The sequence below is a fragment of the Lytechinus pictus genome, unplaced genomic scaffold, assembly GCF_037042905.1.
Source record: "Lytechinus pictus isolate F3 Inbred unplaced genomic scaffold, Lp3.0 scaffold_19, whole genome shotgun sequence".
Classification (NCBI taxonomy): Eukaryota; Metazoa; Echinodermata; class Echinoidea; order Temnopleuroida; family Toxopneustidae; genus Lytechinus; species Lytechinus pictus.
Genome location: NW_026974140.1, coordinates 4,593,850 through 4,608,566, shown reverse-complemented (window position 1 = coordinate 4,608,566; position 14,717 = coordinate 4,593,850). Strand labels below are relative to the sequence as shown.

General features: G+C 37.7%; 2 protein-coding genes across 2 annotated transcripts in view; one reads left to right on the top strand and one right to left on the bottom strand.

Annotated features, from left to right (window-relative positions):
• Positions 1-6,168: 6,168 nt before the first annotated feature.
• LOC129260027 (solute carrier family 35 member G1-like) lies at positions 6,169-12,340 on the top strand. Its single transcript, XM_064114270.1, has one exon. The coding sequence runs from the start codon at positions 7,234-7,236 to the stop codon at positions 8,515-8,517; it is 1,284 nt and encodes a 427-aa protein (XP_063970340.1). The 5' UTR covers positions 6,169-7,233; the 3' UTR covers positions 8,518-12,340.
• The window catches only part of LOC129261185 (stimulated by retinoic acid gene 6 protein-like), a 26,004-nt gene continuing 20,794 nt past the window's right edge, over positions 9,508-14,717 (bottom strand). Inside the window, exon 18 of the mRNA XM_064114269.1 lies at positions 9,508-14,219. Coding sequence (XP_063970339.1) covers positions 14,026-14,219 — 194 coding nt within the window. The 3' untranslated portion in view covers positions 9,508-14,025. The remainder of the gene's footprint in view (positions 14,220-14,717) is intronic.

Sequence of the window (14,717 nt, the reverse complement as noted above, 5' to 3'; positions counted from 1 at the left end):
CCGGGGGGTAGTTGTCCGGGGGGTGATTGTCCAGGGGGTAGTTGTCCTGATACCCCGAAATGATGTTCGAATGAATGTCAAAATGATGTTCGAACTGGGGGCCGAATTGATGTTCGAACTAGGGGGGCGCCAAATTGATACTCGAGCTAGGGCGGGCCGAAATGATATTCGAACTAGGGGCGCCAAATTGATGTTGGACCTACATGTAGGGGCGCCGAATTGATATTCGATCTAGGAGGGCGCCAAAATGATGTTCGAAGGGATGTTAAAATGATGTTTGAACTGGGGGCGCCAAATTAATACTCGAACTAGGGGGAGGGGCGAATCGATGTTCGAGCTAAGGGGCGCCAAACTGATACTCAAACTAGGGGGGCGTCGAATTGATGTTCGAACTAGGGGGGCGCCAAATTAATACTCGAGCTAGGGGGGCGAAATGATATTCAAACTAGGGAAGCCAATTTGAGTTCGAAGGGATGCCAAAATGATGTTCGAACTGGGGGTCGAATTGATGTTCGAACGAGGGGGGGGGGGCGAATTGATGATCGACCTACATGTACGGGCGCCGAATTGATACTCGAACTAGGGGGGGGCGCCGAATCGATGTTCGAACTAGGGGTACCACATTGATGTTTGAACTAGGGGGCGCCGAATTGATATTCGAACTAGGGGCGCCAATTTGATGTTCCAACTGGGGGCGCTAAATTGATGTTCGACCTAGGGACGCCAAATAGATGTTCGACGTAGGGAGGGGGGGTTGCGCCGAATTGATGTTCGACGTAGGGGTGCAAAATTTATGTTCGACATCGGGGGGCGCCGATTGAATGTTCGAACTAGGGGCGCCAAATTGATGTTCGAACTAGGGGGCGCCGAATTGCTTTTCGAACTTGGGGCGCCAAATTGATGTTCGAACGAGGGGGGCGCCAAATTGATGTTAGAACTAGGCGGCGCCAAAATGAGGTTCGAACTATGGGGCGCCGAATTGATGTTTGAACAAGGGGGAGGGGGCGAATTAATTTTTAAACTAGATGGGGGCGCCAAATTGATGTTTGAACTGGGAGGGGGGCCAAATTGATGTTCGAACTAGGGGAGCGCTGAATTGATGTTCAAACTAGCGGTGCGCCAAATTGATGTTCGAACTAGGGGAGCGCTAATTTGATATTTGACCATAAGGCGACAAATACATGTTTCAGAAGGGGGAGGGCAAAGTGATATTTCACATGGCGCCAAATTCATGTTCAACCGAGGGCGCCAAATTGACCTTGAACTTAGGGGGCACAATGCAAATTCATGTTCGACCGGGGGCGCAACATTGCTCGTTTTGCCTGTTTAGAGTGAAATTTATTTCCTGCCCAAAAAGGTTAAATCAATGCGGCTGATTTAAAATATCCCGTTTTTACGATAATAGACAAAAATAAATGTGCTCGAGTTTGAAGTTTGTTTGGCGAGATAGGTATCCTGTTCAGGGTCAGAAAAGGGGTTAATATCCAATTTAGCTGGCGCTACACGCTCGCAATATTTGATTAGTGAGGTGTGTATCCTCTCCATCGATCACACGTACATAATTCCTTAACATGTTAGTGTTTTTCAAGTCAATATACATAGGCCGATCCAGGGGCAAAGTTTATGCCCCCCCCCCATGGTGGCGCAAAAAAGGAAAGAAAAAGAAAAAAAGACGAAGAGAAAAAGGTAAAAACTTTTAGAATAGGAATTATACCTTAAAAGAGTCCTTCTTAAGTCAGTATATAAAAAAAATTGAGCTCGCGCTTCGCACTCGCATCACTGTTTAGTTATATACGCATCCCGACCTTACAGGTTTTTTTTATGCGAACGAGAAGCACGAGCTGAAAATATTTTATATTCTAATCTAACAACTGAAAATGTCCTTTTCATTTCATCATTAAAAAAGTTTTCAGCTAGCGCTTCGCGCTCGCATTCATTTCTTAAAGGACAAGTCCACCCCCAAAAAAATGTTGATTTAAAATAAATAGAAAAAAATCAAACAAGCATTATGCTGAAAATTTCATCAAAATCGGATGTAAAATAAGAAAATTATGACATTTTAAAATTTTGCTTATTTTCCACAAAACAGTGATATGCACAACTCAGTGACATGCAAATGAGACAGTCGATGATGTCCCTCACTCACTAATTCCTTTGTTTTTTATTGTTAGAATTATACAATATTTCATGTTTTACAGATTTTATAATATGGACCAACTTGATTGAACCATTTAATATTAAACAATGCTAATTGTTCATGTTCAGGGAGGAATTAATCGTTGTTTCACACGACAACGGAGAAAAATTGAATATTTCATATTTCATATAACTAAAATACAAAAATAAGTAGTGAGTGAGTGATGTCATTTGCATACCGACAAGGATGTGAATATAACTGGTTTGTGAAATTAAGCGAAACTTTAAATTGTTGTAGGCCTACCTATTATCTTTGTGTATTTCATATAAGATTCTCAAAATATTCCTTTTCAGGTGTCACGATTGTCAAAAATGAAGGCCTATGAGCAAGCGCTGTGCGCTCGCATTTCGATTGGTGAGTTCTGTATACATATACAGTGGCGTAACTACCAGGGGACATGGGGGGGGCACGTGCCCCCCCCCAATCGGCTGCCCCCCCCCCCCCAACAAAAAAAAAAAAAAAAAAAAAAAAAAAAAAACGGGGAAAAGGAGAAAAAGAGGGAGAAAGGAAGAGAAATGTAATGGGGAAAGAAGAAATTATTGTTTATTATAATGTTATATTATATCATAATTATGTTACATATTAAGAAGCATTTTTTTTCATGACTTTATGAAACAGTTTGCTCAGGGCCTATGTCTTCATTGTTCCTGGTGCTCGCATAGACTGTTTAACGAGATGTATAATCCTGTTGTACTAAAACCTCCCGTTTTCAAATCAATATACACCAAATATATTTCCTCGCAATTCGAGTTATTATTGTTTTATGAAGTGACATTTGCTTCTTTTTCATGACTACTTAAAGTGATTGCCCAATTTTAAGGTCTTAATATAAAACATTTCCTGTCCGTGCTAACGTTCGCATTAGTTGATTGGTGAGATGTCTGCTCTTCATGAATTCCTTAAATCAGTCCTTAAAATGTCAATTTTTCTGATCTGAATATCAAAAATTTTTAGCTCGCGCTTCGCGCTCGCATCATTTGGTCAGTGAAATACGTAAGGACTTAGTGAATTCCTACAAACAAGCCTTAGAATGCCCCTCTTCAGGTCTGAATTTCATAAATTTTCAGCTCGCGCTTCGCGCTCGCAGTATTTGATAAGTGAGATGCGTATGATAATCATGATTACAATGCAACATATTTTATATACAAATGAAATATTGTTTAAAATTAATTTAGCTCAACAAAAAGAATGTACTTTTTGTAATGTACACCGTGAAACAGTTACTCATCTACTTTGTGAATGTACATGTATTAAACATATATGGGACAGGTTTGAACAATGGATATTTCTTAAAACTGGAAATAGAATTTTTTTATCTAATAAAGAAAAATTATTTGGTTTAAGAGGTTCAAGTAATTATGCATTAAATTGTTTATTGATAGTGATACGACAAATGATCTATACTTCCAGAGTAAAACATAAATTACCTGTTTTTGATAATATCAAATTTGCACTTCAGAATTATTTCAAGAATGAAAAATATATCGCAGAGTCAAATTGTAAAATGGTAAAGTTTACAAAGAAATGGTTTCAATTACGTGCCATGTTTACATGAAGTGATCTGTTCAGTTCCCTTTCCATGTACAATGATACATATGAATATTATTGTTCATTTACTCCTTGCTTGTTCCTTAAATTGTTTACTATTATGTAAACCTGACAGTTCAATTTATATATTTGTTACAATTACTGTTGTATTGTATTTCGTTGTTATTAATTTGATTTGTCATTGAAAAGATATCTTGTTATGTTTTGAATAATAATAAAATCCCTGTGGAGGGGAAACAAATTGAAAAAAAAAAATGATTACAATGACTACAAAAAGTGCTTCATATGTTTGGAGGTAATTCTAACAAAATCAGCAAAGGATGCCACTATCATTAGATGACTGTGCTGAGATATTTATACTCTTAATGGATACCTAAAATATAGTCCTTAAAATGTCCCTGTTTGGGGTCAATATATACAAAAATTTATGCTCGCGCTTCGCGCTCGCATTGTTTGTTTAGCGATACAGGTACATGTACGTATCACGATTACAAAAAAAATTTGATTATAATGTCCCTTTTAGGTCTGAATATCAAAAATTTTCAGCTCGCGCTTCGCGCTCGCATTATTTAATCAGTGAGATACTTATCCGTTTAATGGCATTGCATGTACTTAAAATTTTTCTATTAGGTCAGCATACCTGGCAACTGAGCGCGCTCCCTAAGTGGCACCAAATTTGTGGTGGTGCCAAAGACGTGGTGCCCCCCCCCCCCAATGCCGTGACCCACGGTACGCCACTGTACCTATATATTCTATAACAAACTACTTGAATCCCCCCCCCCCCGTTTAAAAATTTCGGATCGCGATTTGCGCTTGCATTATTTGCTATAAATGTATCAACCCATGAATGCTGTTCATGATTACAAAAAATATGAAATATCCAGTTTTTCCTGCCTCATGCACTGTCAACAAATTTCACACACTCATTATGCTTATTAGATTAATTAATATGAAATTAAAAAAATTATGAATTCATAACTAAATTGTCCCTTTTTCAGAAAAAAAATATCGACAAGTTTTAGGAAGAGGAATAGAAGATAGGCATCATTTTTATATAATGACAAAATGTCCTTAGGCCTAGAATGTCTCGATCCTAGTTTAAAATAATAATAAAATATCAGCTCGCGCTTCGCGCTCGCATCATTTATTAAGTGCTTTCCACATCCACTTCACAATTCCCCTATATACACAGTGCTTTAAATATTGCTTAAATTGACCCATTTCATAACGGAATTTCAAATATTATTTCCAGCTCGCGATCCGCGCTCGCATTATTGATTTTCATGATGAAAAATTAAATGTATTCAGAATGCCCAGATTCTGTCTAACTCTAAACACGTGCACGCATTTTATTGAGATACGCATCTTGATCTTATTAAAAACGTGCTAAAATTATCCAGTTTCAGATCAGAATATCAAAAATTTTCTGCTCGCGCTTTGCGCTCGCATTATTAATGTAGGAAGATACCAAAAACTACCCATCATTTTTCACGAGTGACAAAACATGAATCGAGTGTCCCGTTGGGGGGTTGAAATCTAATTTTTTAGGTTGGAATATCAAAAATGTTCAGCTCGCACTTCGCGCTCGCATTATTAAATCGTTGAAATATGTATCGTCTTAATGGCTAACTGCAAAACTTCCTTAACAGGTCCCTTTTCGACCAGGCCAGAACGCACATTAAAAATTTCTGCTCGCGCTTTGCGCTCGTAGTAATTATCTAGTTACATACGCATCTTGTTTAGGTTCACAAACATTGCCCAGAATGTTCAATTTTCAGGTCAAAATACATGAAATTTAATTATTTTTTTATCTCGCATAGGGCTTATGAGATTATTGTTCATTAATGTTGTTTATAAAGTAAAGCTAGGAAATGACTGTTAGGACATGGGCGTTTTGCCCCCCCCCCCCCACAAAAAAAATCACGACCAAGAAAAAAAAGAGAGAAAAGGAAAGGGATTATGGTGAAATATAATATTATTTTCCAAATATTATGTCAAATATATCGCGCTTCGCGTTATCATTATTTATTTAGGCCTTGTGAGATACCTCAATGTGTTTTTGAGAATAAAATTTCGGAATTTCTTTAACTTATACCCCCCTTTTTATTTTTATTTTTTTATCTTGGTGCCCTCTACAAAAGTTCAACAAGACCCCCCCCCCCCCGTGCAACCCTGCTGAATAAATCACAGCTTCGCCACTGATGAGGCGATTGAGTCGATTGCTTTGAGATTGCATTATTCCCAAGAGGTTATCATTGATATTATTGAAGGCTATTCTAAACAACTAGAAAAGAAACTACAGCTCCCGTTCACACTACTCTGGTGAGAACTTAAACCAAATTGAGACCCCCAAAAATCGCTCGCACTTCGCGCTCCCATTGATATTACTATTATATATTCATGGATTTTTTTTTTTTCAAGAACACATTAAAAAAGTGGTCTTTAATTGCCTTTTTTTATGTGATTATGTAATAAGATCATTAAAAATACATTTAAGGCATTTAAGTAACATTTAAGTTAGCCTGGCCGGGAGGGAGGGGGCGCCATTTTTCGAAAAGTACACATGGGCGCCAAAAATCAGGTCAAATTTGGGCCCCCCCTCCCCACGAAATCTTGGATCCGCGCCTGGGTATATTATACCTGTCAAAAGAAATTAATCAATAAGTACAGAAGACAATGAACGATGTCATCGAACGACGGAGTTATAGGTCCCTGGAAATATTCAGTCCAAAGAACGGGCATATAACATGTGATTTTTCTACGTCCAAAGTCCATATAGGGTTATGCAACTATACGTGTGAAGAAGAGGCACATTTTATAGTCTGCATGGGCAGATAAAATCTGAAGTGAATTATTGAGCAATTTGATGCTTGAAAAATAATCATGCATATATCTATGAATGTTACATAATAATGTTTTTTATTCACGTTTGTTGTCAGAAAAAAACTACCGAATGCTGGTCTGAGATATATGCGGGCTGAGTTTTCTCCACTCGTGGACTGAGCCCGCATAATTATATGCAGGCTGAGAAAATCTAAGAGACGAGGTCAGTTTATTAATACCTCCAATGCATGGATAAACATAAATCCTTGATGATTCGGTTGATCAAACACTTTTGGGGTAGAAAACACAGCTTTTAAAACTTATTTCCAATCGACCTCAAGTCGAAGAGTCCGCATATCAACGTCTCTTTTTCGAGAACTGACTAATCATGCACACCCGAACTTTCTCATTTCCATTTATTTTACGCTCCCCTCGATATCGCACTCGCTCTTTCGCATTTGAACATTCCATGCCAATTCGATCGCGTGCCGGGCTTAGTTTAAGCATGGAGCTATATAGCTCTATGGTTTAAGTTTATGATTTTTTTTACGTCACTGATATACACTCTACGTTGGGTAGGTGTTTCAGGGGGTAATGCATGTGCTTTACCATGATAGGCAATAAAAGAACAATGGGCAAATAAAACACGTTTATGAAACACCCTGATGGATATGAGTTTACTATTTTCCGGTTATCTGTTCAATATCAAATCGCAATCGCAACGTTATAACAGAGTGTCTGCAGTCTCAGACCGGTTAATAAGTAAGCATGGCTGGGTCATGCCCGTTGCACAGGCTATTGTTATCCACATATCTGTACCAGATGATCAAGTGAAATCAAAGGGTACCTTTTCGTCAATCAAAAAGAAGAGGCAGTCTCTCATGATGCTCAAAGCAAGGCAGGTCGAGTCAAAGAGAAAGCACATCGACTACCGTGAGGTAGATGCTGAAGCAGGACACCATGAAACTTTATTGACATGGAGAACCTTAATCAGGAAGGCATACCGTCATCGAGGTATTATCTGGGTCGTCTTGTCCGTATGCATCACGGCAGGCTTCTCTCTATGTATCAAGTTTTTGGAAGGTAGTGTGCCAGCTAGCCAAGGTTTGGTTATCCGAGGATTAGTCCAAGCCATGTTCTCCTTACCTTATCTGGTATTTCACAAGGTATCATTGCGATTCCCTCTCAGGGTGTTCTTGTTGATCATCTTACGAGGTCTCGTCGGATCTCTCTGTTTCTTCTTGAACTACTTCGCGATACAGTCTCTCTCCGTTGGAACAGCGAAAGCACTGGCGTACAGTTCTCCCCTCTTTACAGGCATCTTCGGTCGTGCATGTCTAGGTGAACGGTGTTCGGTTCCAATAGTCTTCTTCGCTTTCCTCACGGTAATCGCTGTCACCCTTGTGGTCCAACCACCGTTCATATTCGGAGCCGACGTCGAGAGTTACAACGCCATTGGTCTGATATGCGCGATCATAGGAGCTGTCGTTCTGGCCGCTAACACAATCGTCCTGAGATTTACCCAGATATTTCGCGTTGACGTCCATGCAGTTATAGTTGTATATGGTATCATATCTGCTCTTTGTGGCGCCACCACGGCAACGGTCGTCGGGGACTGGACGAACCCTCAGTGTGGACTAGACCGTACGTTGGTTATCGGAATGGCAGTGACTGGATTCTTTGAACAGTTGACAGTTACTCTTGCTCTAAAGACAGAAACTGCGTTAGTTGTATCAATCATCAGAACTAATGAAGTATTCCTATGCTTTGCCCTCGATGTCTTTATTTTTGGCATCGTACCCAACGTATGGACCATTGTTGGAGCGATTCTGGTCGTTGGGAGTTCTATTGGTATGACAATATCGGCCCATCAAATGAACAAGCGACGGCTCAAGGAGAGGGATGTGAATGTTTCTTTTGAAGAAAAGGAAATGGATCATGAAAACTGATGCTTGACCTTAGACGATTACAAGCAGTAACAATATTTAAATCCTAATGCTGTTATAGAATGTTTTACTCGTTAACACTGGTTATGATTTGTTGTTTTCTTCTTGAATGTACTTCCCGTGCGAAGTTTTTTTAATCATGCATTCATAAATGATTTTTGTTTAAACAAATTCATCCAGTCGTTCTCGATTCAGTCTTTGCGTAGTTTTGATGAAAATCATAGACAAGATTCTGGGGGATTTACCAACTTTAACTAGTTTGGAATGGTTGCAAAAACTGTTACGTTCAAGTCTATACTTAGTGGTATCTATACGATACGAATTCTGCTTTTGCAAAATGTTATAATGTCCATATACAGAACACATATATCTATCTATACAGACAAATATATGCATCAATTTACGAAAAAAAATATCCAATTGCATTTATTGCACATGTATGTACATAAACTTCATGCGGAACTTCCTTTCATATCACTGGCGTACAGATGGGGAAGCTTATTAGGGGATATTGGACCCCCATTTTTCACGGCAAATGACATGAAAAGGAAAAGGGTTGAAATCATGATATACTTATCTAAGTATGTATTTTGTCACGTCGAAATCAAAATTATTAAATTAAAATTATTACGAAATTAAAATTTTGCATTAAAAAGTTACATTTTTTGCTCGCTCACTTCGCCCGCTCGCAGCTTTTCAGATTTTTTTTCCCCCAATACGCCATATGTGGCTCCTCATTTTTTTATTATACCCTTGTTCAAAGAGTATTAAACAGAGGTTTACAAAAATCCATGTATTGTGGATTTCTAAAGTTTAGATTTTGTGATAAAGTTTGAGAAATTCTGAAGTAGCATGGGCCCCATTGCGGAAAACTATTGCCGGAGAAAACTCTTGCTATCTCCCCCCCCCCCAAAAAAAAAAACCCCAGCCCTAATCGCCCTTTTATGTCGGCGTTTTCTGAAAGAACAAGATTCGAGAATGCGAGACATGATACATAGAACAGCAGATACAAATGTATTTTTATTGATTATGTGATGCATGTATCAACAGTGAATCATTATAGAATATAGGAACTAGTGTGAAAACAAATATCTAACAAAATAAACAAATGAACAGAAACATTAATACTAACTCCATTCGTCTCAAATACCCCCGCCTTCACAATCAAATCAGATATAGTTTAGGAGGGCGGGGGTCGTCGATCGCCTGAGCGCTGAAAATAGGTATGCGATTCGCTCGTCATGTAATACTGAATCGGTATTTTTTCCGAAATAATTTCCTTTATATATTTACGCTTGAAATCAGACGTTTTGTTATGAATTAGCAAATACGGTTCAAATATGTTAATTTTCGGTCTACATTATTTGCAGTATCTTCAACAAATCAATGTCCTTACAAAACTATCACTGGTATTCATGGTATTAATTTTGAATTATTTTGTATTAATTTGTTTTTTATAGCATTCTAATGGGTATTTGTGGTTAAAATCGCATGTGTGATTATGATAAAAATGTATGAGCTCATATCAAGCTACTAACCACTTGCCTGGTAAAAAGTCACAATACAAATTATTAGGAAAATATCATTTACTTTTCATAAATATTTTGATGAAGCTAAAATGTCGTACTGAGTTGGAAATTTGAGGGGTTTTTCAAGATACAAGCATGGCCGTATGCAAAGAAAACCCTTCATTGCAAAATTTTCATAAACACTTTGTGTGCTATTCTGTTATTTAACCAGAATAATTATGTAATTCAGGGTTGCAATTAGACGTTTGTTCATTACGAAATGTACTCATTATCCAGTGTTTTACTCAAGTTGAGCCGCTTTGGGTCGTGCTATATGTACAATAATAAATTTCAGATGAGAAGGGTAGTGTATAAAATTAGTCAATTTCACTATTCAAGCCACTTATCTGGATATTCTTTGTTCACGTCACTTATAGAACGAAATATAGACTTGCTCATATAGCGCTTCACACTATAATTATCAGAAATATCTAACCTCTCTTCAACAATGTAGCATCATTAGATTCCCGATTTGCACCACTTAAGGAGGCCTTTTTTATTATTTCAAGCAATTTAGGGTGAAAAATTTGGTATACATTAATCAGTTAAAAGTGCATTAAACTGAGGTTATATTGGACATGAAGGATTGATAGCACTGAATACCATGTGGAGATGCATGGACCACCCACCCCCGCCTCCCCCGTCTGGCGAAGGCTGTGACTAAATCAGCATAAAATGTGCGGATACATGGTATAGGCCTACATACAAATTCAAGGTTTATAAACAGAAATAAGAAATATTTAAAGGCAAGAGAATGAGATAAATGGCCATCAAATCACTTCTTTTGTCAGAGACTCTATTTGCTTACAACAAATATCACATGCTGTATTCAGTACTGCTTAAAATGGATAAAAATGCAAGTCTTTTGTATGATGAGTTTATAAAATACCTTTATCGAACGTTAATTTTTCCTAAAATGCACAGAGTACTCACCCCCCCCCCCCCCTCCCTTGATTACATGATGAGCAGACATGACAATGCGCTTCGTAACAACCACACCAAGATAGCTACATACATGCACAATATTTGCTGGAATATACTGTGCGTATCAAATAAAAGTTCACACTCAAAAATAATCCTGTAAAAATTACATATCAAATCCTGAAGCCTCTCCCACATTATTGGTACAGACCTCTATAAGCAAATGACGATATAAATATTGAAAAATCTTTCCGCTTGAGTGAGCAACACTCAGTTTTGAAAAGTTCGTGAGAAATGATTTGCGCAGAACTTGGAAATAGTTATATGAATAAAAGTAGACGTTAATCATGAAGGACACATTGACTTTAGCTAGGAAGATTGATTTGAAGATATATTTTACCTTTTTAATTTGTTTCCTTGCCCACAACACTTCATAGAGCGCCATTGCACCCCCTCTCCCCACGCACCGAGGCCATCGTCGTGATATATGCTTTACACGGAGCTGTGATTCACATGAAATGACTTAGGCTTGAATTTCGTTTTGTTATCACTGTCAAGCTTGGAAAGAGTATTAAATGAAATATGAAATGTGGTCCCACTTTAAATGATAAAAACTTAGTGAAAGAATGCTGGAGATGTCTTAAATAAACTTTTGTTTCCATTCAGTTATGTCCTTAGATCCAGCTGGCCCCCCCAAAAGATAATGTCGTGATTACCTATAGGGTTAAAATGTTAATTTGGGTGACAAAGACGTTACAAAATATATCTGTTTTATTTTAATTTGCTAGAATTTTGTCACCTGCAGTTTTCTTTTCATTTTCCCGGTCATTTCCACTCATTTTCATTTACTAGTAATTATGAATTCATTTCATGAATGCGCATTTATTTATATTGTTTTTGGTTTTTAGGATTTTTTTTACTCAATCTCTAATTGCATAATGTTTCAACTTTTGGGTTTCTGTATCCCTCTTGAATTTAAAATTTGTGTTCTTAACCGTAGAGGGGGTACGTTTATCACTTATATTTGTCCATAATTCGTCCATATAGTTTATATATATATAGTTCTATATATATCACACATTCATACCGCATACTACACCCCTTACATAACGAGTACTTTATTATTGTTTATTTATTAACATATATTGTAAATCAACCATTGGAATTGGGACAGGATTCTTTATGCCACAGTAATTCAGTTAACCTTTTCTGTCCCTGGCGTTCCAATTGTTGATATTTTTTGTTTTGTATTGTTTATACTGTAATGTATTTTTGTATTATTTGCCGAATAAATAATAATATTATAATAAAAATGCAAAAGAAATGTATGAGAAATGTACCGCACGTTCAGTTTGTTTTAGCCTTTTTTCCTTGACTTAGCGTGAAAATGAGTATTTCTGCGCAAACCGATTTCTGCGAGTTTTACAAAAATGGACAGTGCTCACTCAAGTGTAACATTCTGTCAAAATTTTTACTCATTTGATAGATGAAACACAAACCCAAGAATATATGGGAAATAATGTCCCAATGTTTTTTTTCAATTCCCAGGACTTTTTCAAAGTGTAAACTTTTTATTGATACGCACTGTATAGACAAAATAATGTACCTCTAACGCCCCTATTTCTCCGCGCTATATTCCCCTTCTTCCCCTACCCCCGCCTCTCTCTCTCTCTCTCGTCTTTCTCCCACTTTTCAATGAAGTTGAAAATAACATAGCAATTAGCAATATGGTAAACAATATAGTAACATAAAAAAAACAAGTGGAGCGCCTCTGGCAGTCTCGCCTACATTACACCATTCAATAGAGCAGCAGTGATGACTTTGAAGAAAAAAAAAACTACTAATAGTTATCTAAAAAAAACACAATTCATATGAAAATAAAATACTACGTTCATTGACCCTAGATGACCTTTGACATTGGTCATGTGACCTGAATCTCGAGCAGGATGTTTAATGATACTATATTACTCTAATGTCTAAGTTTCATGAACTAGATCTATAAAAGTTACGTGTATAATGGCAATTCAGCAAATACCTCCAACATGCCTGGCCAAATTTTGTTGACCCTAAATGACCTTTGACCTTGGTCATGTGACCTGGAAACTTGCACAGGATGTTTGCTGATACTTGATTGCTCTTATATCCAAGTTTCATTAACTAGATATATATAACTTTCAAAGTTATGATGTCAATTGAACAAATACCCCCAACAAAATCTAAGTTCATTGACCCTATATGACATTTTACCTGAAACTCACAAAGGATGTTCAGTGATACTTGAATACACTAATGTCCAAGTTTCATGAACCAGATCCATAAACTTTCAGAGTTATGATGGAAATCAACAAATACCCCCAACATGACCAAAGTTCGTTGACCCTAAATGATATTTGACCTTGGTTATGTGACTTAAAGCTCAGGCAGGGTGTTCAATAATATTTGATTACTTTTATGTCCAAGTTTCATAAAATACGCCCATATACTTTCTAAGTTATGATGACATTTCAATAACTTAACCTTCGGTTAAGATTTTGATGTTGATTTCCCCAACATGATCTAAATTAATTGACATTAAATGACCTTTGGCCTTGGTCATGTGACATCAAACTCTGGCAGGATGTTCATTAATACTTGATAACCATTATTTCCAAAAGTTCATGAACTAGGCCCATACACTTTCTAAGATATGATGACATTTCAAAAACTTAACCTTCGGTTAAGATTTGGTGTTGACGACGATGCCGTCGTCGCCGCCGGAAAAGCGGCGCCAATAGTCTCGTTCTGCTTTTCAGGCGAGACAAAAAACCAAGCCGTATTTAGTTTTGTGTATCCTAAGAAAGGGTACCTGCTAATTGGGTTCTTTCATATGTAATTACGTCAAACTTTGAAAAATAAAAACCGACTGGTTCAAGAAACATGGCATGACAAGAGATCATTTCAGGCACAGTAGGTTCCTTGGGTGAACGTGCGAGAGTTCGCCTTCCTTTCCTCTCTCGCCCTTCTGGCCTTATGGCAATAAACTCTACACCCTTTCAGATTCGTGAGAGGCCATGAAATACAGGCTCTGCTGCGATCCGTCTCTCCTCGTTTCCTCCAGTTTGTGCAGTCTCTCATACACCAGTCGTTTGTTTCGAATCAACGTGTAAGCTTTTAGCCAGCGATTTCGCACTCTCCTCGAGAGAATTGCACTGGCTGAACCCAATGGGGAGACCACATCTGTGAGTGAATGAGATGATTTCGAATTATCATAAATATGATTCAAATTCAAACGCATTCAACAAACACAATCACGGGCGTCAATCCGAGCGGGAACCTATTGATCGGGGGGGGGGGGCTGATCTATTGTTTCACCCCCCCCCCCCACTTGAATAGCTTGACGTCATGGATTTACGCCAATGAACACAATGCAGAGTCATTTCATAGCATATTTACAAGAAAGACGAATTTTCATCTTAAGTAGTCTTTGGCGGTATAACTTCTATTCTGGCTCAAAGAAGAAAACAATTAAGCCCCTCCCCCCGGCCCGAAAAGGAGGAAATACTTCTGATTGTAAGACATTACACGTCATTTTATATCCTGATCAAATAAGTCAATGGTAAAAACCAATCAGGATTTATGATACCCTGGCCTGCTTCTGTCTAAAATCAGATTACGGGGGGAATAAAACTCCTTAATAAAAGTCCTTAATTAAGTTTATGACAAGTTATGTAAGAT